This window comes from Ictidomys tridecemlineatus, chromosome 3 (genome assembly GCF_052094955.1).
Source record: "Ictidomys tridecemlineatus isolate mIctTri1 chromosome 3, mIctTri1.hap1, whole genome shotgun sequence".
Lineage (NCBI taxonomy): Eukaryota > Metazoa > Chordata > Mammalia > Rodentia > Sciuridae > Ictidomys > Ictidomys tridecemlineatus.
In genome coordinates, this window is record NC_135479.1 from 61,556,880 (window position 1) to 61,573,301 (window position 16,422).

The window sequence follows — 16,422 nt, forward strand, 5'->3', positions numbered from 1 at the left end:
GGAAATGACAGGAATGGGCCCCTGGGTGGGTCCTCACGCAATGCTCACCCAGCCGTGGGGTGAACAATCGTCTTGCTGTTGGGCCCAACCCAGAAGGCAGATAAGCCTCTGTTCCCAGGGAAGGCTCCCTAGGCCCCCGCCCCGCAGGCTGCCTGTCTGCACAGCTGGCCACGGCCCAGGACAATTAGCACTCGTGACTTTGTACCCAACACAAGAGCACACTTGGGGATGAGAGGTCAGAATAAAGACCTTAGAGGCCTTCTCCTGTCACCTGGGCCTAACCACAGCCCAGCTCTGCAGCCGCCCGTGGTTTCCACGCCCAGTGGTGTGTGCTGGGGCCATACCCCTGTCCTCAGCCACCAGCCTCTACACCCCTCTCACCAGTGCCACCCCTCCCCGCAAAACTTTGTCCTGATGAGAGGCTCGGAAAGTCACCATTTACATCCTAGGAGTGACTGCCACATAAGGCAGACCTTGGCTGTGCTGCTGACCCACTGTGTGACTCTAAGCAAGCTGTTGGCCCTCTCTGGTCTTTAGTTTCCCTGTCTGCACACTGAAGGGTTGGCCCTAAACTCAGAGGCTCATCTCACTCTAGGGCTCGGCAGCAGGTGGGGGCTTGCAGCAGGGACCCCCCATCCTCTGCCTCATGGGCTGTCCCCAGCCTGTTCCTGGGTGGCCCCACCCCATGAGGCCTGTCCTGGATGAAGTCACGTCTCATGTGTCTAGACTCGAGTGAGCAGAGGCGGATGATTCCACAAAGCTGCATTGTCTCCGAGGTTCCGGGATACCCCCAGCATAAGATGGGCAGATGCATGGAAAGACAGGCAGGCTGGCCCAAGTGGGTGTCCTGGGTACATCCTTGGAGCCTCTGGAACCTCAGAAGGTCAAGGGCAAGTCAGAGCAGGGCAGGGGAGTGGAAGATAGTCAGACAGCATCTGCTCTCAGAGGGCAGCTTCTTCCCCAAGTGCATATGGGGGCAAATTGCAGCCCATTACCCTGAAACTACCACTAGGCCACCTGTGCTCATAAGACCATGTGACCCAACTGAGCAGGGTGGGTCTGGGCACTCTTGAGCTCTGGTCAGATGCGGGAGCCAGTCCTGCTACCAACAAGGCCTCTCCACACCTGATTTCTCCTCTGCAAAGCCACGTGTAGGGGTCCTAGAAAGTGTCTGGCTCTCACCGAGGGACCCATGAGCTCCAGGTAGCACAAACGCTGTAACTGTACAGGGCAGTGAGTGACTTACAAAGGGGACCAGAAAACATCTGGAATGGCAGCTGGCCAGGTGGACTCAGGAAGAGGAAACGACTTTCCCACAGTCTCCCAGTGGGCGGGGTTCAGCCCAGACCAGAGGATTGAGGATAGGTCTTTAGCTGACTGTCCTCTGCAAGAGGCCTGTGCATCCTGGGTCAGAGGAGGAGTGGAGGCCTACTGATGTGCCCCGACCAGGCCTGGGCTGAGAACAGGGAACAAGTGTGCAGAAACTCGAGGACAGAATCCAATGTGACAGGGGAGTCAGAACACCTGAGCTACTGTCTCCACTGAGGGACAGGTTTCACTCTATAATGTGGCTACGGGAAGTCTTTTGTGGACCATCTTCATGGGACAGGGGATGGAAGGGATGGGACAGGGCTGAGCCAGTTTAGCTCCAAGCCCTTATCTGAGGGCACCTGGGTCTTCTAGACCAGGGCTACTCAGCCTCAGCTGAGGAAAATTCTCAAAAATGTGGGTGAGGAAAATTCTCAGGGGGAAAGGTCTGGGCACTAACAACATCCTTGGCCTCTACCCCTAGATGCCAAATGATCTGTGACCGTAAACTATGTCTCTGCACATTGCCCTCAGCAGGGCAGACCCCTACCCCTTCACCTCCTATTTAAGACCCCTCCCTCTACCCTGGATCCATCACAGATCCAGGCCTGGGCCAGAGAAAGCAGATGTACCCAAGAGGGAAGGGAGCAGGGGGTCCCGGCCCGCCTCCCACATCGGGCTCCGTGACCTGCTTTCCATGCTGACCAGGCTGCATCTGAGGGCCTCCCCTACCCCTCCTCCAGCCCAGGAGAGGCAGGCAGGCCTGTCCAGTGAGGGACCTGCACTACAGCTGAGCCTGGCGTCAGGCCTTCCCACGGTCATCGGCTGACATTTCTCTGTTGAGTAGAAATGGGTCCAGCCTTCGCCCCAGTGGCTGCTGGTTTTTCCTGTTTGGCTACACAAAGCAAAGCATCTGGGCCTCTCACAGTACCCGGTCTGTGTAGGCCACGAGCCTCAAGGCCCAATCTGGCACCCACTGGCTCTGGGGCACCCCTCCGCACCCAACAGCACCCCTAAATGGGGCCTAGTCATGGGTCTGGTCTTGTGATCCTGGAAGAGGCAAGGAAGCTGGGGGACAGGCTGGCCTTCTTCCCCAGGTCTGTTCTCCATTTGAAATATGGAAGGGTCATCCCCCTAGCAGCAGGCTAGGGTGCTCGGGATGTCTGGGTAGGGGCTTTACGTATTGCTCACATTTGGGAGACCAGGAGCGGGTCAGCCTGAGCATTCATGGCGGCCATTCCCAGAATGTACTCCTACAAGCTCATAGCTCAGGAGGAAGGAAGGAAGTGAGGGTGAATCTCAAGACAGATGGAAATGGAAGCCTCTCGGCACTCAGACCACAGCTGGGGTCTGATCGGAAGGATCCTGCCTGTCCCCAAAGACAGCAAAGTAAGGCTCAGACGTGGCTCTTACTGTCCCTCCAGATACCCCACAGTCACTAATATGACCCCCCCACCCCAGGCACAACCTGCTCTCTGGGCCCCACAGAACTCAGGGCAGGTCGGTGCAGAGCTGGGCCAGGGCAGCAAGCGGCTGAGGGCGGGCCCAGGGATTACCGGCAAAGGAAGTATCCCGAGACAGGTCTGGGCCCAGCCAGCCGGCGGGCAGGGAGGAAGCTGGGCAGGCAGGACCTCAACAAGGTGACACCTGGCCAGGGCTGGGCCCACAGGAGCCTCTGGCCACATGCCCAGGGCTGCAGAGGGGGCAGCTTAGAGGCGAGAATGAGGAAGCCAGGCTCACACTTTCTCATGAAGGTGTGTGGCTCCTGGGTAGGTCCACCCTGTCAACCCTGCCGCCTTCCCAGAGAGGGAGACAGCCAAACGGGGGGTGGGATAGGGGAAGAAGCCCAGGAACAGCTGTGTGAGCTGCCCCTCCCCTGCCCTGAGTGGTCAGGGGGCCCGCCGACAGGCCTATGGTGCATGGGGCGGGGAGGGACTCATGCCCAAGCCGAGGGCCTGGGGTTTGTAATTTATTGTTATTGCCAACAGCTGCATAACTGTTCTCAACTCTAAGTGCTGGAACCACTACCGTCCTTCAGTTCCATCCTCAAGTAACTCTGGGAAGCACTGTCACAGCCATGAGGCACTGGAGGCCCAGAGACTAGAGGCCCAGAGACTAGAGCCACACACGGTGGTCGGGAGACCATGTGTGCACCAGGGTGTTGCTCTACTCTCCTTGACAGAGCCGATGTCTCTCTACTGGCTTTTGGGTCAACCCACCTGGCAGAATGTCTCTGGCCTCCCTCAGTTTCCTCATCTGTGGGAGCCCGGTCCAGATGGCCACTGACCCCTTGTAGCTCCAGCTCTCCAGACTCCCGTGACCTCACAGCCACCCTCACCGCTCACTCCCAGAGAGTTCAGAACAGGGGCAGTGAGGGCTTCTCAGCTCAGGGCGGGGCCCCGAGCCTCCCCCCATGGCCAGTTGTGCATCAGGGTCCCATCTGGCGGCCACAGCTGTACCTGCCTCTCACACCAGGGATGAGCGAGCTGAGTGACGACGGGTGTGAAGCAATCACTCGGCATGGCGCAGGTGCATGTGGGCATGTGGCTCTGCCAGGGTCTCTTCCCGGGGTGCAGGAAGGGCTGGACAGACAGGTGCTGCCCACAGGGCTGGAGCCTGTGCGGCCCAGTTCCCAAACTCTCTTTTTCCACGCTGGGACTCTGGCAGGAGCTATATGCCACCAGAGTGGAATCACGGCACTAAATTACACAGCGGGCAGGCGTGGGGCTGAGGGTCAGCCTACCAGAGAGACCACACGAAAAAGATTCCTGAAATTAGAGACTCGAAGCAGAGAACTCACACCCACTTGAAAGAACTCGGCTTGGGGTGGGGGTGGGGGGCTTTGACAGTTGCCGGCAAATTACAAGCCTGGTGCCCGGCTCCTGGGCAACCACCCGGCGCGGCCCACCCTCCTGCATCTATCTGGGCTCCAATCACAGGCCTGAAGCTCTGAGAGGTGGGACCCTCAGAGGTTGGTATGAGCCTGGGGCTAGCCCCCTCCCCAAGCCCCTGATCTCTAGCTTAGCAGCAGTGGCACCTAGGCACAGGACTGTTACCTCATGTGCCAAATGGGAACAACACAGACCAATCCCACTGGGTTATCAGGGGGATTAAATAAGCTAACACAAAAGAAGCACCCCATTTGGGGCCTGACACACATCGAAGGCTACAGAAGCAGTGACTGTTTCTAGGCATGCTGATCTGTACTCAGAGAAACATTCTACATACAGTAGGTGTCAAGCATTGATTAGATGGAAGAAGGACTCTCCTTTACCCCCCAGAAAGGTAGCAGCAAATGCCAGGGTACCTGAGTAGAAGAGCCCAGCCACACCATCTCATCTGCCCTTCTGCCGAATCAGGAGCCCAGAAGGGGGAAGCAACTAGCTCAAGGACACACAGCGAAGCAATGCTGAGAACCTGAGCCCCACTTCTCGATTCTGTGTGTGTGGGGGGGTCCTCTCTTCTCCACCTCTGTTCCATCATCTCTCCCAACCCCAACATCTGTTCTACTGTGCTCATGCACCTCAAATCCATTTCAACTCTGACCTTGCAGAGTTGCATTTAGCAACTGAGACAGACTTGCATTTAGCCTAAGAAAGAGCTGCCTATTGTCCGAGCTCTCTAGATGGAGCCATGAGCTGCCTAAGGTCACAGATGTGGCACAGGCTGCTGTGGAATATTAACGTGATAGGATACCTGACGTGAGCATCAGCACCTGCTTGGTAGGCACTTAGTCAGCGTTTACCTGTTGGAGGTACTCTCTTGTCCCTTGGCCATTCAAGCTAGGCGACTGCTTTGGGCCACAGGCTCTAGGTGCTTGAACTCAGCGTGCACCTACTGGACTCCTCCGCAACAGGAAGGTGCTCCAAGTGTGTGTTGGCTGAATGATCCTCACCCTCCAGCCACCTGGGCAGATGGAGAGCCAGCTCACCTTGAGGTGTCCCAGGTGCATGCGGGCCCGCTCACACATGTGCAGGAAGTACTTGACATTGCTCTCATCCACAATGATGTACACAGCCACCTTCCTCTTGAAGCCAGCGTCCAGCAGGTCTTTGAAGATGTCCACGTCGGTAAACATGTCCATGACCACAGCTATCACCTGGGAGCAGAGACAGAGAGAGAGAGACCGGGTCTGCCAAAGAACCCAGCAGTGTAGACGGGGCCTTGGCAGATCACCCCCGTCTTGCGGAGGCACACGCTGGCCCAGAAGCCACAGGAACAGGACTGGACGGTGATGGGCAGGACGGGACGCTCAGAACACAGAGATCCTCGTTGGGGCCTTGGGCTGGACTCCATGAGGACAGCAGGAAACAGAGCCCATACCACGCACCTGCCCTTTCTGTTCGATGAAACCACGGAAAATGGCTCAGCTGACCCACAGTGAGGAGCGCGGAGAGGGGAGTGGGAAGCATCGGTCTGTGCGTGCCCCAGTGGTCCCCCAGGGCACCTCCTTCTTTACCCCTGGCACATGCTCGGACCAGCACTCAGGAGGACCCAGAGAGACTAGGGGCTCAGCCCAGGGACTCTGTGTTGGTCCACTCCTGGTCTCATGCCCAGGTCAGGACCTGCTAGGCCCTGCCTCTTCCCAATATCTGGTGACACTGAGATGAACCAGAGAGCTGGGGAGGAGGACAGCAGCTGGGGTGGCCCTCACCTGGTGCTCCCCGTGTCCCGAGCTGGGGCAGACTTTGGCAGGCCTCCCCTGCCACCACTCCTGTCTGGTCTGAACAGAGACCAGACCAGCATGGAGTCGTTCTCGTCACCTGACAACATCCGTCCCCACCACGGGTAGTGCATCTACCGATCTTCCGCCTGTCCTAGCCAATTGGTGGCCTCAGTTTCCCCAGCCTGGGCAGGAGGCCAGGTGAGTAAAGGCACAGGACAGAGCGGACATGGGGACAGGGCTGGCAGCATGGGCCAACAGCCAGACCAGGGCCTGTGCCTGTCACTGTTGAATCACGCTGGTGTCCAGCTCCCTAGGCTGCCTGCTCCTCCCACCCTTCCAGGATGGCCCCACTATCCTGAGTCTGAGAACTGCCCAGAACCTTACACAGAGAGGCCAGGAACGTGCCCTAGGCCACACAGCAAGCTGGGGAGTCAAGCTAGAACTCACTCAGGCCTGCTGGGGAGCCAAACTCACCCTACCCCTGCCATAAGAGTGACCTGGAGGTCTCCCTCCACTAGGCTCTGTCCATGCAGGTGATGGGAGGCAGCCTGCAGCCTGCCAGGGACGTGCCTGCACACCCACAGTGAGCTCACCAGGCTGGCCCCTGCAGGCCCATCTGGGCTCCTCCTGGGCCTCAGGCCCCTGCTACACCCATTGCTCATCTGGCACCAAAGCCCAAACTCCTGCACAGAGAAGGGTTCCATGCCTACCCTGATATGAACTTGCTGTGTGACCCTGATCAAGACCCTTAACTCCTCTGGGCACCCAGTTTTCTCATCAATGTAACCATCTCCAAGTCTGAAGGGCTATTTGGGTACAGTCAACACAGAGGCTGAGACTGGCAGGTACAAGCCAAAGAGAGGCATGTGGGAGCACCAGATGAGGAAGTGCTTTCTGCCCCCCAGAGCTGCCCAGGGCTAAGCAGGTATCTTGAGAGGTAGTGAGCTCCCCAACCCAGGAGGCATTCAAGAAAAGACAGAGATTGCTTGGGAGGAGGTAGATAAGAGGGCAGAGGAGACATCGTGTCCGCTGAGTGGCTCTGATGACCTCGGATTTTACCACCAGATGAGGGTATTGATACCCTGAGGTTGGGGGCAGGACGGCAGCAGGCAGCTCCTTACCGGGGATTGTAGCCCCATGACGCCCTTGAACGAGCCGCTCCTGGGCAGGCAAATGGCCTCACGTGCTGCCCTGGAAAGGGGCCTGATGGGGCACAGCCAATATGCCTCTCCCCAGAGGCACACCAGCCCCCTCCCACCCCTAGATGGGTCAGGGCAGGTTCCAGGCCCTGCGCACCTTGGCGGATGGGTACTAGCCCTGGGCTTGGGCGGGGGAGACGTGCCCCAACAGGACCTGTGCCACGTGCAGTTCCCCCATGCTGTCCTTAGCCAAGAACGTCCCTGCTGCAGGGTGTATGTGCTGGAGGCTGGCTCTGTTGGGGCCTGCCCCCCAACGGGGATCCCCCACAGGTCCATGGCTGGGGGCTGGCTCTCCCCAGGGCAGCATTAGGCTCTGTGCCTCGTGGTCAAAGGAGGGCTTGTAACAGGTTCTAGCAGACGGTGGTGACAGGGCCAGTCAGCCACATGGCTCCCTGGGCTCTGGGATATTGCTAGAATTGGGACGGGGTGTCTGGTGCTCCCAGCAACCCTCTCAGCTTGACCTGTCCCTGGTCAGGCCACCAAGGTTTCCTAGAGGTCCCTGAGACATACCATGCCTTCCCATTTTATAGATGGGAAAGCTGGGACCAGGGTCGGCAACTGAGGCCCTGGGTTCCCACCCTCTGCCAGTCCCCAGCCCTCGCCTGGCTTGAAGGTTTACCATCTGACCTTGAAAACCAACCGCAACTGGCTCCTTGGGTCTTCACAAAAAACACCGCAGGCAGCAGTTCTTTTCTCGGTTTTGCAGATGAGGAAACCGAGGGATGGTGGCATTCGTTCCCCTGCCTAATGATCTGTTGGGATGGCCCAGCTCACTTGTGACACAGAGCTCATCAAGGGCAGAGCCCAACACGGGACATGGCCTGAGGCAGGTCTCAGAAAGCTTTGATCAAGTGAGAAGGAGACTCAGTGGCTCCTGGGCCCACAGCCCCTCCTGGTCCCTCGGTTTCCCCATCTGCCTAATAGGAGCATGGGCCTGGCTCACCCCTAAGTTCTCACCAGTCTGAAGACCCTCCCCGCAGAGGAGAGCACCAGTCACCTTCCACAACCCCAGACAGAGCCCCCCGCAAAAGGGAGAGCAGGCCCAGCGTTGGTGCTCTGGTTGGGGCAGTGAATGAGCAGCCCCCTCCCTAGGCCTCGGTTTCCTCATCGGTAGAACAGAGACAAGATGCCCAGGATGTTCCTCTCTGATGTCTTGGAAGGACCCCACCTTTCTCTGCCCTTGTGCCCTGCCCACAGCCTGGCACAGCCTGTCTAGGCTTGGCTGGCACATCTCGCCCCACCCATGGGCCTGCGACAGGAAGTGCCAGTGGCCACCCACCTCCCTGCACCCCCAAAGGCCCCACCAGGCGCCGACACCAGTCTGTGACTCCCGGCACCCACAACAACTGTTTTCTAGCCTCCCTTTGACCACAGACTCCACTCTACAGAGTGAGTGGAACAGGTCTCCTGGAAAGCACCCGTCCATCCCAGGAGAGCAGGGTGAGGCTGGCTGGCCAGAAACAGCTGGAAACCACGGGTGCACGAGCCCAGCGCCTGCAGCAGCACCTCTCCTGGGGGGCTCTGACCCCACCAGTCCCTCTCCCCAAGTTGTCCTGCCTCAAGCCACTGGCACTCCATACAGACTGTCTCCTTGTGGGCCGGCCACTTGCTGATTTTTGTCTCAGTCGGGACAATTCCCATCCATCCTTCGAAACCCAACCCAAGTGCTCCTCCTGCCTGGCTCCCCAGTCCTCACTCCAGCCTGTCTGGCTTCAGCTCGGATCCCTGGTGCATTTCTGGAGATACACAGCGATGGAGTCTCCCCAAGGCCTGGAACCTGAGATAGGAGTCGAGGAAGAGAATTTCCTGTACCTGGCAAGCCCTCGGGAACAGCCCCACCTGCCTTACCCTCCCAGGCCTTGAAGAATCCTGAGAAGGCAAAGTGCTCCAGAGGGGAAGGGGAGAGACACATCCCAGTCCTCCCCAGAGCCTGGAATCCTGGAGGGGTCTCAACTCAGTGCACAACTGCAGACAAGTCATTTTCCCCCACTTGGGAAGTGCAGGAGATGGGACAGAGTCTGGGTTTGCAATCATCTGCTGTGATGATGGATGGCCTCGGGACCACCTGACTCCCATCCTAGCTCCTCCTGAGAAGCTGTAACATCAGGCAAGTGCCTTAGTTCTCAAGGGGACAGTAACAATCCCCATGCACAAAGACACCGGGGTGAGGAAGTGCATACGGATGGATGGGTGGACAGCCCGGCGCTGGACCAGCAAGCAGCAGCTCCACTCAGCCCCTCCTCCTCCCAACAGCCAGAACCACAGAACCCTGAGGGGTGCACAGGCCAGGGATTATCACCCCCCACCACCCTGTCTCCTGCTTCTCTCCAGGCCAGCTGCAAGCCCGGGAAACAGGGACTGATACGTAGTTGCAGCTGCTCATGGGAATGACAACACTGTCGCACAGTCTTAAAGGTAAGGGAAATGGCCATCAAGACCTGAGATACAACTTCCACTCCCAGCCATGACAGAACAACAGAGACTGACTTTACCCTCCTGCTTTAGCAATAAAAAAAAAAATTCAGACAGAACTATGAAGCCAGAGCCATCAGGCAGCGTGGCACAGGGATCCCAGGGAGAACCCAACAAGGAGAGCCCCGAAAACACACCAGCTATCTCTAGAACAAAGCATCAAAATATTAAAAAGGAATAAATAAACACCAGCAGCCCACAACATAAATCTATCATGTCTGCTATTCACTTGAAAATTGCTTGATATGCAAAAGAATGGAAAAACAAGACTCACATAAAAAAATAATAATAATCAAAATAAACCAAACTCTGACACAGATATTAGAACCAGCAGGCAAAGATATGTACGTATATTCCATACGTTCAAAAAATAGAGACACGGAAGATTTAAAAAAAAAAAAAAAAAAAAAAAGCTAACAAGTTGAATCACAAGAGCTGAAAAAGAATGTTCAAGATCCAAACTAGGCTGGAGCACAGTGGAGCATGCCTATAATCTCAGCCACTCAGAAGCCTGAATACTAGGTGAGACCATGTCAAAATTGAAAAAAAAAAAAAAAACCTTAAAGGGGGTACTGGGGGTATCACTCAGTAGTAGAGCACCCTTAGGTTCAATCCTCTGTACCAGGAAAAAAAATATATGAAAATTGCACTGGGTGGAATTAGTAGATTAGACACTATAGGAGAAAAGATTAGTGAAGATGAAGACATATCAATAGAAAATACCCAACGTGACATAAAGAGAGACAGGGACTAAAGAAACATGATCAGCGCATCAGCGCACTGTGGGTTAAATTTAAGCTGTCAGATGCTGGAGTCTCAGAAGGCTGCAAGGGTTAGGGTGGGAGACCAACAAAAAAAAAAAAATTTTTTTTAAATAATGACCAAAACATTTCTCCCTTTGATTAAAAACTAAATTCACAAGTCCAAGACGTTCAATGACTTCCAAGCAGAAAAGACAGGAAGAAAACCACCAAACACATCATCACCCAATACATTAAAAAATCAGAATGGAGAATGGCGAATAATTCAAAGCAGCCAGAAGGAAAGAAGAGCACTACAGAGGAAGGACCCGAGACAAGCAGACGTCTCGCTGGAATCAAGGCAAGCCGCAGAAAAGGAGCAACATCGTCAACGTACTTAACTGGAGAAAAAGGTCCACCTGGGATTCTCTGGCCAGGGACAACATCTTTCAAAACCCAAGATGAAATAAAAACTTTCTCAGATGCGCAAAAGCCACAAGAATTCAGCCCAAGGAGACTCCGTGCTGCAATGACCGCTCCCTGGTTAGATGGGAGACAGCAACTGTGCTTAGTGTGCCTGGGGGGGGGGGTGCCTTGCTTCCCTCCCTTCTCAGGGCTGTGGAATGGGCTCAGCAAGATCAGAGCTACTCTTCTGCTCTCAACCCTCTCCTCCAGCAGCAGGGCTGGGCCAGACGTCTGTCTCAGGTCCCATGAGAGTTCTCGCCCTGCTCCCCCGCCCCTCATTCAGGCAGGATCAGCGAGGTTCTCGGGGTGTTAGGGAGGCCTCCTGGGATCCCCTGGGTGGTGCTTCCCTCTGAGTCCTGGCACCCTCCAAACCAGTTTTCCCATCCTATCCTCTGAAGGCCTGTCACTGGGAGAGGACTGGTTTGGGGACTCTTGCCTCCCAGGACAGAAGGAGTGTGATCCAAGCCACTGTCCAGGATAACAGGGCCAGCCAATGGACTCTCAACCCGCCCGCACGTTCCTCTCCTGGAAACCCAGGGAAATGGTGATGGCCACTCCCACTTGACAGGGGGCAGTCACTCTCGCAGGCTGCACAGCACAGTTCCTACTCGGCTCCCAGGCTCTTCTCCCAGGGAAGGGAATCCCATGCCCATCCCCAGCCCTGACTCCACCCACCACCTCCCAGAGCACACCCTGGGTTCCTCCAACCTGCCTGCCGTCAGCACTGCCCGGATGGTCAATGCCCCTGGACGCCTAGCCCTATCCAACAGATCACTCCCTGCCCCCTCCATGTCTCATTTTCTTGCTAACATGGGGAGCTGGGGTGGATGGCCTCCCTGTTCCCTTTCCCATCTGACATGGGAAACATTCTCCACTTTGACTGGGAGATGGAAGAAGCCTCATTAAGGCCAATTAAAGGAGGCTGGGGCCTCCTGAGTGCCAAACGGCTGCAGCAATCCGTCAGGAGGCACATGCTGGTCACGCCCAAAGCCCTCTGACCAGAGCCCAGCCTCACCCAGTGGTGTGGTGGCCCTGATTCTCACTTCCCCCAGAGAGACATCAGCTGCCCCCCCGCCCCCCCCCCCTCAGGAATGATGCCGAGACCAGGGGCCGGCAGAGCCTGAGGAGAGATGTCAGGTGACACCGGCTGAGCCCTGTGGATGAGGCAAGAGGGCAAGATCTCTCCCTCTTCCCGCCGGCCATGTGGGGCCTCAGAATTCTCAGGGCTTCCAGGGCCTGTAAGTGCAAGACCTGCTCAGACAGAGAATCCACGGTAAGCAGTGGAAATCAAAACGGAAATCTCAGAATCACAGACTGGAAAGACTTGAAAGCCTCTGCTTCCGCAGGACTTAAGAGTGACGGGCACCGGGGTCGCTGAGCGTCCTTGTTCCTCAGGAAGCCCTGGAGAGGACCTGCCCAAGATCATACGGGACAGAGTAAAGGCTACAGGGCCACCAGACGCCTATGTCCCATCTGCTGCACCCTACCGAGACCCTGCTGGAACTCCTCTCAGGACAGGGGGCTCCCCACCTCTCCACCCCAAGTCCTCCCAAAGAGGGGTGAGAATTTGACCCCGGAAGCTCCCCAGCCAGACAGCCACTGAGTGCTTTCCAGAGCCACTTTTGTCCCATTTAAATCTCACCAGGACTTATTAGGTTACTGTACGTGGTCCTTCCAGGTCTCCCCCACTTTAAACAATCCCCATTCCATAAACGAGGAAACTGAGACCCAGGGCTGTACGGCATAGGAGTGGCTAAGCGGGACAGGCCGCCTTTGGGGAGAACCAGTCCCCCTGCTGGCCACAGGGGTGAGACCCTCAGCTTCAGGGTAGCCTCCAGAACCAGGGAGACCAGCAAGCAACTCCAGGGAACCCAGTTACAGGTCCACACACACACCAAAGACCCAGGTGTGACCTGGAGAAGGCTGTGACCCACTCTGAGCCTCAGTTTCCTTATCCGTGATATGAGAACCGTCCCCAACCCTCGGGGTGGTGAGAGGGAGGACAGCGGCAGGTGTGTGCTACCACCTGCGTGACAGCAGAGGCACTCATATGCCCAAGTCCAAAGGTTCTTTTCCTGGCAGGGCCGCTCTCCATTCTCAACTCTCAATTAAGATGCAAGCGCCCTGGGGTAGGGAGCCTCTGGAGAAGACAGGAGCCAACACCTGGGGTTAGGATATCAGATGGTTCCCCACCCTAACAGGTGAGGGCCCCAGGCTGGGAGCCGCTAGAGCAGACAGGAGGCAGGTTCCCAGCCCCGGTGTGCTGCCAGCCCAGGCTAGCTGCTGCTGCCCCCTCAGGCCACCTCCATCCCCAGTGCCCCTCTCTTTGTGTTGGGTGCTGTCCTAATATAGCTGTGCACGGCTTCGTGAAGGGGGTACATTCTGAGAAACGCACTATTAGATTTCACTGCGTAAACATCATAGAGCAGCATGTTCACACAAAATAAGGCGGCTGTGAAGTCACAGGGCCACGTAGACAGGCGGCTGTGGTGGACCAAAGTGTTGTTATATGGTGCGTGACTACGGCCCAGCAATAGATAAGAGCCCTCGGTCCTGGTCCCAGGCCACTGGGACCAGCACTACCATGGCTCCCCATTACTGGGCCCAGTGGGGTCAGACTCCTGCCCCCTCCCTCGTCAGCCCAGTGTCTGAGCGCCAAGGAACCCTTGTGAAAACGCTTTTACTGTCCTGAGTCAAGCTGGGGACTGGAGATGAGGCCCCGATGCTCCCATTAAGGGGCAGGGCTCAGAAGGAACAGCCCTCGCCGCTTCCCCCAGGGAAAGGGGGGGGGGCGCTTCTCGGAACCTGCAGACGGGGTTCTGGGCCCAACTCCTCCCGTTCTCAGCTCTGTGGCCTGGGGCAAGTTATTCGCCCTCTCTGAGCCCCACCAAGTCTGGGTGTCCTCCTCTGGACCATGGAGGACAACTCCCTGTATGGAGTTGTGGCCAGGATTACATAGTGTCCATAAAGGTGCCCTCTCAGCACCTGGCATATAGTTGGCATTTAATAAATGCCTCATTAAGCTGCTCTTATTCTCCTGGAGCCAAGCTGTAGGCCAGAACTTCAGCATGTAAAGGCGGGGACCCGACAGAAAAGATCTGGGGTTAATCAGGCATCATGGAACCTGGGCTCAACTTCCTGCCTGCTGTGTGGCCTTGGGCAAGAAACTTAACATCTCTAGGTCTCCATTCGCTAGCCCTGGTCTGGCAAGCAGAAGTCTGGGTTCCAGTCTGGGTCTTACCTCTGGCATTTCCTCTCTCAGTTTCTTCAACTGTAAAAAGGATACCATGTGATTTGTTCCCCTGGGTTGTTGGGGACTGGTAAAGGGATCCTGATAGAGGCTCACCCCCATGTTCACAGGAAGGTGGGGGTACTCAGCATGTGCTGAAAGAGTGACCTGCTAGAACATCCAGACTCACTTCTGGTTGAAGTCACCCCTCTCCAGCTCGGCCTCACCCCTCTCTGAGGCCGAAGTGCAGCCGCTAGGGAGGCTGGGACTCGTCCCTCCCAGGCGTGATCCTACAGGCCCAGCCTCTGGTATGCAGTTGGAACCCCACAGCAGGTTTTTCCCCCAGATAAATCACTGGCTCGGAGAGGCTCGGGGAAGGGCAGGCAGGTGACCTTCCACCTTGGAGTCAGAGCCCACTGAGACCGGAGGGCCCCTCAAAGAGCATACGCTGCCAACTCAGGGCCAAACCGCTATGGGGTCAGAGGCAGGACCCACCCGTCCCTTGTTCCGAAGAAGTCCAGAATCACAGGACAGTGGGGTGTCAGAGCCGAAGGGACCCTAACAGTCTTCGAGGCCTGTACCCATTTTACAGACAGGACGACTGGAGGCCCAAGAGAAGCCAGGGCTGATCCAGGTCCCACAGCCAGGAGGAAGCAGAGCAGGAGGCTAACCCTGGCTCTCCTGGATCCTGAGACGATCACCCACCAGTCCCACGCGAGTGTTCTGGGAAAGGGGAATCCAGTGGGCGTTGTCCTGATGGAGACTCAGCCGCTCCCTGGCAGCCAAGTCGGTGTGGGCTGAGTGCCTGCTGTGTCACTTCCCTGCCCTGGGGTCTGCCTGTGGTGCTGATGTCAGGCAAGGTGAGAGAGGAGGTGGCCGGCTGGGGCTGTCCTGACTCAGCACCAGCAGCCACAGCCCGGAAGAATCCCTGGGAAGGGACCCAGGTAGTGGCTAGTGAAATCCCTGCCCCAGGCCCAGGGGACTGAGACCTATTCTCTGCACTGGTACTAGGTGAGAAGAGAAGGCGGGGGCCAGGGGACAAGAGGTGATTCATAGGGGACAGATAAGGCAGGGAGAGCTCCCACAGGCCGACAGGCAGGCAAAGCGCCCAGTCAGCATCCACAGCGTCTGGGCCCTGCCCCTGTGAGACTGAGAGGCAGGCAGCAAGCAGGGCAGGGAAGATGGAGGATGGGAGGTTGCCTGGATCAGGGGCCCCTCCCAGGCCCCGCCTGTCACTCTGTCCTGCTACTGTGGCCCAGGCACCAGGCACAAGAGTCAGGTCTTAGAGTTTGAGCACGACACAGGCCCGGTCCCCACCCTCCACCCAAGAACTAGCTAGGTGACCTTAGGAAGAAACTAACCAGTCTGGCCTCAGCCCCATGTAGGCAATGCTACCTGAGATTACGAAGTGCCTTTCACTCCATCAGCAGTAGCTACTGTCATCATCCAAGCCCACACAGTTTTGGTCACACGTCCAGAACGGATGTGGCCAGGGGGAGCACAAAAGGCCAACAGTGGGAGCTTGGCTCAAAAAATAGCACCATGGAGTCATCCCTGTCCCCCATGCTGTGATGCCCCATCTGAGAAAAGGGGCTTGGTCTCCCTCCTGTGGGACCACAAGTTCTGCTGATTGTGTGACAGAGGGTTCTGATAGCACAGGGCAATGCCCACCTGTTGGGAGCTGGGGGAAACCACCCATTATAGTGCCACACAGGAGACTGGGCCCCACACGGGAGGTCAGTGTCCTCTGGGCTGATGACACCCGTAACCTCCTAGGAGTTTTGTGGCATGGAAACGAAGCTACAGGACCCACATGGTGGGGGTCTCAGCTAGGGACTGAGAGACCCGGGTCAGCAAGGGAAACCCTGAGTGCCCAGCCTGGCCCTGGGCACACTTATCTGGCCCCATCACTGGGTAGAGCCGTCGATCACTCTGTCTGTGGGAGATCAGAGCCTGTAGCTGTTGCCATGCCACAACTGGGAAGTGCCATCTGCCTCCTTCCTGAGGTTGGGGTAGGGGATGCACTCGGGGAGATGGCTCTGAGGAAGGGAACCCTGGCATCTAGCAGGGCCTCAGTCTCCCATTTTAAAAATGAGGGAGGGGCTGGGTCAAGAGTTGACAATAAGTCCTCTGAGCGGGGAGGGCCCTAACGTCTGCACCTGCCTACACCTTGGTAGGTGTGGGATGGATTCTACAGCCTGCAGGTCTGCAGGTCCCTTCCTCCGCCCCCCTCCGCCCCCTTCCTCCAACTCCTTCCTCACTCCCATCACCCGATACTCCCTCTTCACAATACCCAGAGAGCAGCTTTTGTCCAAACCACCCCATTTTACAGACTAGAAACCT

At 56.9% G+C, this 16,422-nt stretch overlaps 2 protein-coding genes across 4 annotated transcripts in view; one reads left to right on the plus strand and one right to left on the minus strand.

The window, feature by feature from the left end:
• Window positions 1-16,422, plus strand: part of Slc5a10 (solute carrier family 5 member 10) — a 55,203-nt gene that overhangs the window by 19,680 nt on the left and 19,101 nt on the right. The window lies entirely within an intron of this gene.
• Window positions 1-16,422, minus strand: part of Fam83g (family with sequence similarity 83 member G) — a 30,423-nt gene that overhangs the window by 11,412 nt on the left and 2,589 nt on the right. The window contains exon 3 of the mRNA XM_005341498.4: window positions 5,240-5,407. Within this exon, the coding sequence (XP_005341555.1) occupies window positions 5,240-5,407 (168 nt within the window). The remainder of the gene's footprint in view (window positions 1-5,239; window positions 5,408-16,422) is intronic.